This window comes from Macrobrachium rosenbergii, chromosome 3 (genome assembly GCF_040412425.1).
Source record: "Macrobrachium rosenbergii isolate ZJJX-2024 chromosome 3, ASM4041242v1, whole genome shotgun sequence".
Taxonomy (NCBI): domain Eukaryota; kingdom Metazoa; phylum Arthropoda; class Malacostraca; order Decapoda; family Palaemonidae; genus Macrobrachium; species Macrobrachium rosenbergii.
The window spans coordinates 81,512,430-81,525,422 of record NC_089743.1 but is presented as its reverse complement, the minus strand read 5'-3'; the positions used below and the strand labels follow the sequence as shown (position 1 = coordinate 81,525,422).

The window sequence follows — 12,993 nt, the reverse complement described above, 5'->3', positions numbered from 1 at the left end:
TATATATATATATATATATATATATATATATATATATATATATATATATATCTCACATGAGTGTAATTTAGAACAGTCTTCCAGTTACCTACCACCATCCACATGAACTTCATAAATCTCTCTTAGCTCACAGTTAGGTGACGTATACCCTCTGATTTCACCATCTAATACATGATTTGTTTTTTTTTCTGTTGCAGCATCCTAGAGCTCCGGAAGGAGAAGTCCAGGGACGCTGCTCGTTCCAGAAGGGGGAAGGAAAACTACGAATTCTACGAACTGGCAAAGGTGGGCGTCTTTCCGTTTCCCGTCTCTTTTAATTTTCGATTTTTCGTCTTTACTCACTTGGTTTTGCGACTTTTAGCTTATTACTTTCTCGTTTCCTTTGTCTCTCTTTTCATGAATGCTTTGTTTTACTGTCTCCCGTTGACTATTCCTCTTTTTCTTATTTTTACTCATTTTCATTTTTATTTTCGTGATTTCTGTTGTTACTTTTTATTTCTCTGTCCTCACTAACTTGGTTTTACAACTTTTAACTTTTTACATTCTTGTTTCTTATGTCTTTCTTTTCATGGTTTTTTTTTTTTTGCAGTTTTCTGTTCGCTTTTCATCTTATTCCTTTTCTTCATTTTCATTTCTGTTTTTGGCGATTTCTTTGGTCACCATTTTTGACGAAAATCGTGAGAAACTGATTATTTTCAACATTCAAGAGTTTAATTTTATCCTAATCAGTTACCATTAATCAACGTCTGTTTTCATTTTTTGGAATAATGTATTATCTTCGTTACGATTCCAACGCTTGTTGTGGAACAATAAGCAAACTCTCTGACAGAATTATGGCTTAAAGTTAACGAAACGTTCGTCATTGGTCCAGTAATGCAAAGAATTAAAGTAATTAATATTTTATTCTATAAACACATGCATATTACATGTAACAGTATATTAGCAATGAGGCCTAGAAATCTCCAGCGGATACCGGTTTATTCTGGTCTGAACCGGATTGTCTTCCGCCTGAGGCCTCTTAGTTCCACGGTGATGAGAGATTGTCTAGTTTGAAAAGAATCCTCAAATAATTGCCGAAATGTAAGTTTTTATATCTTGGCGAAACCTGATATTGAATGAACCTCATGATCATTTAAAGTGGTTGTGATTTAGGTGACAGAAAATTTGAATATTATTGTATGCGAGAGACGCAATTTGCGTTCCTCTTGATTGAGTCATTCTTTTACTTTTAAGATAAAAACTACTGAAAATTTTAGAGAATGACTGCAGAAAGCACTTTAACCCAGTGCCACCTAACCACCATGCAGGAGCTTTGCGACATTGAATGTTTTGTACCAAGGTCGTACTCTAAACCTTGATTTAAATTATGTTGTCGCCGACGCCTTTGTTGAAAATGCAGTTCTCTAAATAGTACAAGGAACTCAATTTGGACTTTTGAAGAAATCAGAAATATAACCTTATTTTTAACGAATTTTGCGGTTGGATCTCTTAATTGAAATGACAGTCCGCGTTCATTTTATGAAGTAAATGATGTCGGTCACTAATAACCATTCTGTTATTTTTATTGTTATTATTAAAACTTGGTTGTTTTTCGTTAGTAATTATTAATACTGTAATTTGCTTTCAAATTATTTCCTCAGTCGCCGTAGATATAACACACACCTTCGTATGAGTTAAAAAAAAAATAAGATTTTTAGCTCTCTGAAAAATTAATCTCTTGATTTTGTTTATATTGTGAATATTATATTTATTATTGTTTAGATTTTCCCACCGGAATGTAGGATTGTTTTGCTCATAATAGCAACAGCGATGATGATGTTTCTACCCCCTGACCAACAACCTCACAATAGTGATTACAATGAATAAACGGGAAAGTTGTCGAAATGCCTCATTGTACTGGCCTTTATCAATGACGAAAATAAAAAAAAAGTAATTGAGCAGAACGGAAGTTCTGTACAGAATCCATTTCTTTCCAAGATGCAAAGAAAAGAGCCACTGAGAGAGAGAGAGAGAGAGAGAGAGAGAGAGAGAGAGAGAGAGAGAGAGAGAGAATTTTTCCTTTCGGGGCAAAAGTAGCTAACATTTCTGGAGGGTGATAAAGAACAATATAAAGTTTTGGTGTGGCCGGAGAATCTAATCTAGGGAAAAGTTAATGAAATATATGAAGCAGAGGCGCTCTTTTTTATGACTTGAGGGACGAGGGAGGTTCATTCTTTATCCCTGAGATATATGTGGAATGAAGGGCAGCTTGGAGGCCGTAATGATAATAATGATAATGCAGTTACGATAAAAATGATACAGTTAATGATGTCTTTATACACATCGTTGCGTTTTTGTGTATTTCTCCAACAACAAGCCATTTTCGCATAAGTGAAAAATAAAGATGCTAGCTGCTGTATTGGTAATCTTTTTTTCTGAGTGAAGGATAAATACTTAAGCAATAAACTTCCAGACTTTCATTATATATATATATGTCTTATACACGTCTATATTTTCTTATATTTTTATACTACACAAATATCGTTTTAAAAACGAATTTTTTAGATAAATTCAAAGGGCATTATATTTTGACTTATAGTCCTTCAGCACCGACCAGGATTCGACCATATATATATATATATATATATATATATATATATATATATATATATATATATACATATATATATATTTATTTATTTATATATGTATTTATATATATATATATATATATATATATATATATATATATATATATATATATTGTATACGCATATATACACATATTTATGTATATATATATTTGATTAATAAATAACCTTACCTCTTTAGTAGACGATAACGCTCTTGGGATTTGAGCGGACTGCCGTCCCCACGATCGGAAGGGGGACTTAGTAGTTGTCGGCGTGTTCAAGTTTCATAATTTCCCCACATTCTGCTGATTATTTCATCTTCGAATAAGTCTACAAAACATGCTCGTCTCATACTTTTGTTATTCATCGCCCTTAGCGTATCTTTTTTTTATTTTTATTGCTTCAAAACTCACTTTTTTTACCTTTTTTTTATCTATTGTTCTTCAACTCTCCCCTTTTCTGTATTAGATGTCTGGGGGTTCATACGCTGGCTTAGCTCGGTAGTCCTTATTTGCTCCATCCATAATGGCAATTTCTATAGAATTATTGTTATTATTATTAGATTTTATAATACCATAAATGCCTCAGATTTCATCTTTGTTTTCCCATTTGTGCACTGTTGTCTAAGGCCTTTTTTTTTAATTACGGATTTTTTCCCGATGAATGTCAGAAACTTAGTTACAGTTTCGTTTTTTTTCTCCTCGTTTAATTCCGATTCAGTACAACATTTTAATTAACTCTAAATTTGTATTTGTGTTATTTCTAGTTTCCGTCTTTCCTCTCTCTCTTCTGTGGTTATGTCCAGTTATGTATTTTTGTATAATTTTGCAACATGAGCTAGAACGGGTTTACGCTCGTGCGAGCCCATGTTCTCTATGATTTTTTTTTCCTTGATGCTATCTCTCACGCTCTCGCCACTCTGGTATGAATATTGAATGTTGCCGAAAAGAAAACGACTCAACTCATCCCCTGTTCATTTTTCCACAGATGCTCCCTCTACCTCCCGCAATCACCTCCCAGCTGGACAAAGCTTCCATAATTCGTCTCACCATTTCCTACCTCAAACTACGCGATTTCACACTACACGGAGACCCGCCGTGGCCACGAGATCACCATTCCGGTTCGAAGACTCTTAAAGGTAAGTGGCTGGTCTGCAGATGGTCGATTCTCTACAAGGAACGGGTAGGAAAGCGAGTTTCTTTTTCCAGTGAAATTTGGCTCTTGATTCATGACAGAGTTTTGCTGTAGTCTTACGTCACTTGCAAAATGGAAAGAACATAATTTTTTCAAGCGAGAGGCAGTTGAATTTGCCAGCTGTTTTCTCTAGAAAATATCGGAGGTACGGTTTGTTGACCTTCGTGATTTTGATTCCCTTTAATGGGGGAGATTAATTTAATGAACTAGGGATGTTCCTGCGTCTGGAAGGCGCAGACATGCTTTCTCTGACAAAGTCTAGGCCAGGGGTTTGCTGACCTTTTTATTTTTTTTTTTTTATTAAGAAATTACTTTCCGTTTTTACGTGCTTATGAAGTAAAGTAACTATTTGGACAAGCATTTTTTTTATGATGGCCTCTGTCAATGTTCGTTGGTTCTAGTATATGTACGTATTACCGGGAGAGTAGGAATCAAATGTCTACAACAAGGAAACAGTGAGAGAGAGAGAGAGAGAGAGAGAGAGAGAGAGAGAGAGAGAGAGAGAGAGAGAGAGAGAGAGATTGTTCTCTGAATGACAAGTGATAGACACCCATCAGCTCTTGGAGGGAGAGAGAGAGCTCAGAGCCACTCGTCACCGGAGGCATTACAGCCATTGGAGCTGGTGATTTGGTTGTTATCATAAGAACGAGAGAGAGAGAGAGAGAGAGAGAGAGAGTACTCCTGACGCTAACGCCTATCTGAACACATAGGCGTTAGATCGAAAAATGATGGACTTGCGTAATGATATTTTGTTAAAAGGCATTTGAAAGCACACTAAGAAAAGAAAACAAAAAGAGAGCGAATAAGGTATTGTATAATTTATATTTTCTTTGATACTTTGTGAGCCATCTGGCAAATAATTAATTACATTTTTTTTAAGTGAAAATATTTGATTATGAGTTGTGCGTCAGACCCTGAAAAATATAATGAGAGGAAAAACTAACTTTAAGTCGTATGTATTTTCAATTATATATGTGTGTATATGTGTATATATATATATATATATATATATATATATATATATATGTATGTATGTATGTATGTATGTATGTATATATATGTATGTGTGTGTGTGTGTGTTGATCTGCCTATCAGTCTTATAGGAAGTTGATGGAATTCTAAACATATTTAATGATGGAGATTCGTTTTTATATTATAATAAAGATAATGTTATTATAGCAAGAATTTGTTTTATTCAGAGTAATGAAAAGCAAATCAGAGAATCTTAGTTTATGCGTTATAATTTATTTTCATATGTATTTTAGTGCTTATATTGCTTTCTATGTTTTATTCTGACATTTGATTGTATTGATCTAATAGCAGTATACTGTGAATGGTGAATATAAATATTGGAAGGATAAAGTGCCTGAAATTTTAACGAAGGTTTGAATCATTCTTATTATGATACTTGCAAATACTGTGATAATGTAATAAACCATTACAGATTTTACTTCTTCAGGCACAGAATGTGATATATATATACATATATATATATATATATATATATATATATATATATATATATATATATATATATATACATATATTGCATATATGTATGTATATGTGTGTGTGATTCTGTGTATACAGTATATATGTATTTTATATATGGAGTAAATGGTAATGATTGTTTCATAATAAGCCCGTTGGGCAAATTTTTAAGGAAAGTTTGAAATGTGAAGAACTTGACTGTAGTAATAATGATCATAACAATAGTAGTACTAGCATAGAAACAGAATCATGTACAGTATAAAAATTTCCCTCAGCAAAGGAAGAAATGCATCGCAAAGAATAACCAGATACAAAAAAAAATCCAGAGAAAGCAAAATTGGGTAAAGTCTTAGAGATGAAATAGAGGCCCACTGTCCAGCCAGTTATACAATTTCCCCAAATTATCCCCATAAAAAAAGTTTTTCCGAATGCAGCGCGGCATCCGCCAGTGGAAACTCAACCTTTTGCCATGCCTTGGGTAGGCCTATTTGCGTTGAGGCCGGTACTCGGACAGTGAGTACTGTATATTCACCCTTACGACTTCGAAGAATAGGAGACAGTTTCTCTCGCCGACGAAATGCGTCGTGTTCCCCGCCGTGAGGTAATCCTATTTTTGAGCAGCGTTACATGAAGAGAGTTCCACCTTATCAGGGAATATTAATACTCCGTCAGGGGAATTTCCCTAGAAAGGGAAATTGGAGAAAAAGACAGGGAATTGTGGAAATGACTCATTGAATAAATAAGAGGATTAAGCCGAGTCTTGTTTTACTTGCTGAGTGCCTACTTCTCTTCCACCCTACTCGCAGTGTTGACCGCCAGATGGCATACATGTGGCCAGTTTAATGTTTATTCTGCTTGCACATGCCACAGATAAGAACGCCCCTTTTATCGCCTTCTTCTCCCGAAAATCCACACCCGTTAAGAGAGATACAATAATAGAAATGCTGGGTGAACTTACGTAAGGTAATATTCGAAAGAAAATTTTTTTGACAGAGTAAAACACAGTGCGAATTTTTATTATATAAGACACTGATAAACCCATTCCGAAATGTTAACCAGCGGCATAAAACGGCACATTCATTTAGCTAAATCTCCGGAAAATCGAAAGCACATTTGCCTTATTTCAAGTGAAAACAAAAAGGGCCGAATTAATTTCGAAATACGAAAAACATGTAAGAAAGTTGCTCTTTGAGTTGCTTCTTAGTTTGCTCGAGTTTTTTAATTGCTTTTAGTTTTTTTTATATTTTTTCACTGTTCCGTCCATATTCTCTTTGATCCACATTCTGTGTGCTTGTTAGTGTATGTTTGTCGTTGTAGGCGCTTTAAATGTTTGCCGGTGGTGTTACTGATTCTGCTTATCTTTGTTTTTGTCCTCAGTGTCAGCCAGCGTCATGTCTCGTGCCCTTTTCCGTGACTTTTTTTTTTTTTTTTTATACTTCAAACGCTGTCTCTAATTAAGTCATGGATAAAGGAAAATCTGGATCACCCCTTAAGCGAATGTATTATCTATGGTGGTGCTCAGGACATTCTTGGGGAAAATTATTTTTTTTTTCTTTTTTAACTTTCAAACGCAGTTTCTATCCTGTAGGGATCCCGTGTTTCCTGAGCAAAGCCAGATGTTATCATGTTTTGCATTTGGTTGTGATACCTTGTGATCCTTGACTGACCATCGACTCAAGGTGGATTTAGAAAGGTGCTCTCTGAACTGCACTCCGTCTCTCTCCTATCTGTCAGTTTATCTCTCTGTGTGTGTATATATATATATATATATATATATATATATATATATATATATATATATATATATATATATATATATATATATATATATTTATATATATATATATATATATATATTATAGATATTATATTATAAAATGTTTATAATTATATATAATAAATAATCAATCAGCTGATGAATAAATATATATATATATATATATATATATATATATATATATATATATATATATATATATATATATACATACTCTGTATATAGTGGGGATTGAAAGGGGTTTCTATCGGTAGAGATCATTAGGGTGTGTAGAAAGGATCAGTCTTTATTCCTTTTCAAAAGCCTTTATTTTGTTACAGATGTTTCAAGAGTACATTTTGTTATAAAAAGAAGACAAAGTTAAATGAAACTCGACCAAAATTCTAGTTAACTTAATTTTTAGTCCGAGTTTATTTTAATTTTTGTCTTCTTTTTTTTTATAGCTTGAAAATGGGACCTTTACGTCTTGAAACGTCGCAGCAATAATAAAGTACTTTGAAAAGGAATAAAGGACTGATTCTTCTCCCTACACCTAATGATATATAATATATATATATATATATATAGGCTACCGTATATATTATATTATAAATATATCATATATATAAAATGCCTATGCGTAATTATATATAAATGCTTAAATGTAATTATATGTAGATGTTTTATTTGTATTACAATAAACAGTATTATCATGAATATGATACTATTTATTATAATAAATTATCATAATTGATTTGAGATTGAATGAGCCCACACATGAAGTCGCGCTGCAGTAGAAGCCAAATGATTTAGAGATTTCTGAACCTGGCACAGAAGGAATTTTCACTACCAACAAGTTACTTTTGTCGAAAAAGAAATTTGCCGTGAAAAAGAGCCCCACATTGAGGATATGCAAGTGGAGTTATGTAGCTAAGTATTGTGAATTATTTATTTATTTATTTATTTTTTTTTTTTGCAGATGATGATAATGTTTACCGATTTATGGTCTTAGAACTGAAAAGTAGGATGCCTTAAAGCAGTGGTAATTTTCCGTTGAATTAGAAATTAAACTTATCAGTCAGTATGATAGAAATATGGTGGTTTCTAAGTAAGTAATCATTTGGATATGAATAATAGTTTGGCTAGTTGAATTTGTGCGAAACTGGTTCCATTTACTTTTGAGTTTAGTATAAATTAATTTATACTTTATATTTCATTGGTTAACAACATTTATGTGTCCTTGGGTATTTATGCCTGTCGATATTTGTGGTAAGTATACATGTCTAAAAATTACCTGGAAATTTTTTTTATTGCTATCACCGAGAGTTTCAGAGGGAGCAAAAAAAAAGGGGGAATTGTCGAAACTAGAAAATTGTGATGTAGGGGTTTATTTTGTCCTAGCACTGTTTGATATGCGAAGTTCCGCATTCGGGTAATACTGGTATCAGGAAATAGATTGATGGTTCACAGAAGTTGCACTGAATGTTTCAGGAAACTTTGGTCAGCATAACTGGTCGTAATGCCTTTGAGCAGAATTACGAACACCCACTCACAGGCATAAAGGTAAATGATCTAGGAAAGGGTTTGTTTTGAAGGGCCTCTCAGGAGAGTGGATTTAAAAATAAACAAGTGAGAAAGAAGGTCCGTGAATAAAATCCGTTTAAAGGGCACATTAGGCAAAGACTGGTTTCAAATGTATACAGGGTGATATTTAGAGTGCCTCCGTAAATATAAGTGGCGCACAATCTCTATGAATAAATACCACAAAGAAATAAACTTTAAAGGTTGATAGGCAAACTTGTTTTAAAACGATCTGTAGTATAAGAGGCAGAATTATCAAAGATAGTTTTGATTGGTTAATGGCTTGAGATTTACTATGAGTACACACACACACACACACACACACACACACACACACATACACAGAGAAATTATTGTAAGTGTCATGAAAATTGTCCGTTAATATTTGTTTTATTCCAGGACTTGTACCGTTTTTATTCAGCGGGTTTTGTATGTATTTCCTTTTATATTTTGAACTACTCTTGCGTTAGTCTAGACATTTTACGCTTTGCCGTTATTGAGAGAGAGAGAGAGAGAGATTGAGAGAGAGAGAGAGAGAGAGAGAGAGAGAGAAGGTAGGGTTCGTGTAAAAATAACATTCCAGTGGTGATATGATTCACTTCTATCAACGAAAAGGTTTTTTATTATTATATATATATATATATATATATATATATATATATATATATATATATATATATATATATATATATATATATATATATGGTATGTGGGTGTGAGTAATTACATTTTTGTGAAGGAAGGGCGTAAACTATTGAAACTGTGTTAAATTAACTGTACATGTGAAATGCACGCCTAATGAATTTATGGGAGTAACAGGGTAAACACATCCTTTTAATTAGAAATAGACTGAGTTACAGCATTTTAGACTGTAGCAACATTTATGAAGTGATCCCTTCGAATCAAATTCTCATCACGTGGATACCCAGGCGGTGGTGTGTGCACCTGGACACGCATGTTCTCCTTTTTCGGGATTGGATGTAATCCAAAAGGGAGTTGTTGATTGGTGTTCCTCTGGTTATGGGTTCAGAGCGGAGTCAGGTGAACATCAAGGATTTTTCCAAGGCCCCCTTTTCCTTTGTGACTGATTCTACCATCCCTACGCCTTAACTTCCCCCCTTGGAGGTGCTTTGTCTAGCTTGTTTTTAACCTTTTTTTCGTGGGGAATTCTTTGCAGCCGCTGAATCACTCGGGGCCTAGGGGAGGGAGGGAGGGAGGGATGGCTAAAGGCTGGCCTGCTCAGTCTTAACTCATCGTCAGTAGCCGTCAATACGGTCCTGAATATTAGTAGGATGGAGGGGGTGAGGGAGAGGGAAGGGCTGTGGGAGGGGGGGGAGGAGGAGGAGGATTTGGACCGCTGCTGTATGAATATTGAAGAACTTACTTATACGATGAGCATGAAGCGTAGGAGTTTATGTGCCGTCGCTAATACACGGACGCAAAGGAATGTCAACCGATGAATACTTAGCAGGTGCACAGACGCTTTATGCGAAAATGAGAAAAGAGGATGAGAGGTGGTTTGGGAACGACCTTTCTCTTGGGGCGAAGGAATTTTTCACTTTCCACGTCGTTGATTTCGTAACATCTTGTAAGGATTTTCCTCTAAGCCAGTGCCCAAACTGAAGCGCCCTTCGGGTTATGCCACCTGGGTGGATGCGCCCGGACCGCTCATCCTACGTCGATTAGGTATCATGAATTGGTTTTCTTGCCGGATGATGAGCTGAGGGTTCGGAAGGATTTGGAGTTGAATCCTTTATTATTGATTGCGTTATACTACACTTCCATCTAAAAAAGAAAAAAAAAAAACTGACAGTCATATTTGTTCCTCCTAACACTTCTTGAACATTGTCGTTCACTTAGAACTAAAATTTATCCTGGATTTGTGTATATTGGAAAATACTCTTGATTTCATGGGATTCGTTTTGATTGCAGAAGCCCTGCCAAAAGTGTTATACTATTCCTGAAAATTTACCATTTGGATTTAGAATTGCCTTTTTTGTAGTTCTGTAGTGACTCCCCCAGTTTTCATACACCACTCTATTATTTCTAGCCATGGGAGAATAAAAGGTAGACGGAACTGAAAATGAAAGTCATTTCATATATTTCCTAACCATTTGTACTTAATATGTATGTGTACACATGCTTTCAATACGTGCAGCATATGTTTGGTCGCTTATTTTCTAAGTTCTGTATGCCTTAAATGTCTGTCGCGGCCCCACACACGGACAACAGTTCTTTTGTTGTCGCAGGACGACATATGAACAAAAATGGCCTCAGCTGGGCAATACATTTTCCAGTCACATACGAAACATTTAAATAAATGCAGTCGTTCAAGTTCCCCCAAAACAAAGGATTGGTCCGTTGCTCTCCATCAGTGACATTTCGCCTCCCGGTAATTATGATCGTGGAAGTCCACATTTGAAATGCCATGTTTACACGTGTGTCATTCTGCGCGTATGGCTGTGGGTGCTGTAATAAAACCAGAAACGTAATGCGGGTTATGCGAATGCGTGTGAATGCCCGTTATGCGCTGTGCCATTGGCCCTCTGTTCGTCTCAGCAAAACAAAGGAGTTCGTTATTTATGAAATGGAAATGAGAAAGGAGGAGAATTATATGAAATGAACACGTAACTGAAGCTTGGGTCCGTTGCTGTTGTTTTTTAAGCGTTTTGCCCTGCCATTTTATTTCCCCTGCGTTTGATACCTTCTTCAACGTTTAGGTACTGACAAAGAGCTCCTGGAATCTCTCTCTCTCTCTCTCTCTCTACTCTGTGTGTGTGTATACACCGGCACTGACTCTCTCTCTCTCTCTCTCTCTCCAGACACACTGGTACTGACAAAGATCCTGCTCTCTCTGGACAAAGAGCCCTCTCTCTGTATACACCCTACACAAATATCACAAATACGCTACATTTATCTTCCATTGTATTGTTGAACACCAAATGTATTTCACATTTTAACTGCAGTAGTATACGTTAGTTTTGTTAGCTATACTCCCAATGACCCTTACTGTTATTCCAGTAAGATTTTATCGACGAATTTAGATATTCTTGTCTCACTCCTTCATTAGCTTGTATGAATCCTGTCTCTCTCTCAGAGTTGTCACAAACAAGGATAACACACCAAGTCTTGCACTTAATTTAATTATTCTGTCGCAGAGATACAAGTTGGTGGAACCTCGCTCAACTTTGATTGGCTTTTATGGTCGACCCCTCAGTGTTTTTTCCCTCCCCCACCCTTTTTCAGAAGGGGCTGTCACGGGGGGGGGAGAGGGTGGGTACACGGATGGTGGATTGTTGTGGTGTTGAGAACCCCCGACCCCCATCACAATATACTTACCTCCTCTCAAGGGGTGAGTTATGATACATAAGGGGAATTTTTCACTTTCCACCCTCTGTTCTCGCCATTATTGCGTGTCATTTTCATCGAAATATTATATTGTAATGATGTGGTCATTACTTGAATTATTTTATTGATATTATCCCGATTGAATGAAATATCATTAGTGTAAAATAAGCTGTGATGCACTTTACAGTGCTTTGAAAACTTATCCTTACTGCTTTGAAACTTTGTTGAGGTGGTATATATTTAGTTTCTAATAATGAATTTCCAACACATTCCACCGGGACGTAAGGATACGTAATCCGTTCAAGATTTTTGAAACTATTCTAAAAGCCATTTGTTATTCAACGAAAGTTTCACACCTATATGAATAAGCCTAATATAGGCTGTGCATAGATGAAGTTTCTTAAAAATGCAAATTAGGATTACGGCAGTAGTTGAAATTCCAGAGTGTAAATACTAGATGAAATTCAAACTTTCGTCTTGAATAATGTATAGAAGACTATACATATATATATATATATATATATATATATATATATGCATATATGTACATACATACATACACACACTTATCTGTATATATGCATGTATATGTGTGTTTCTGAATATATCAGAATTTATGCCGTAAATTGTATCAAAGCTTTAATACAGCATAAATAATCTTTTCAGTTAAATCTGAAAATTATAGATGTTCCGAAGAAGTCTGAAGAATTTAGCTTATCATACTTGCTAATTCCAACCCTCAGTCTCTCTCTCTCTCTCTCTCTCTCTCTCTCTCTCTCTCTCTCTCTCTCTCTCTCCTTCCTTCCTTCGTTGTGCTTTCCAGGTTAAGTTTAAAAAAGACCACCCACTTCCTTAGGGGACATTCAGTAATTCTTTATGCTCTGATTGAGTGGTCTTGAATCCACTCTGATTAAAACTGCTCGTTCCTCTTCCTCCTCCTCTTCTCCTCCTCTATTGTCTAGAGGGGAAGTCGTTGTTTACCACACGCAAGTTCCTCTAACTCAATTACCA

General features: G+C 35.3%; 1 protein-coding gene across 1 annotated transcript in view; it reads left to right on the top strand.

Annotated features, from left to right (window-relative positions):
• The window catches only part of trh (trachealess), a 1,401,459-nt gene that overhangs the window by 1,286,394 nt on the left and 102,072 nt on the right, over positions 1–12,993 (top strand). The window contains 2 exon segments of the mRNA XM_067083537.1: positions 198–285; positions 3,600–3,750. Of these exon segments, the coding sequence (XP_066939638.1) occupies positions 198–285; positions 3,600–3,750 (239 nt within the window).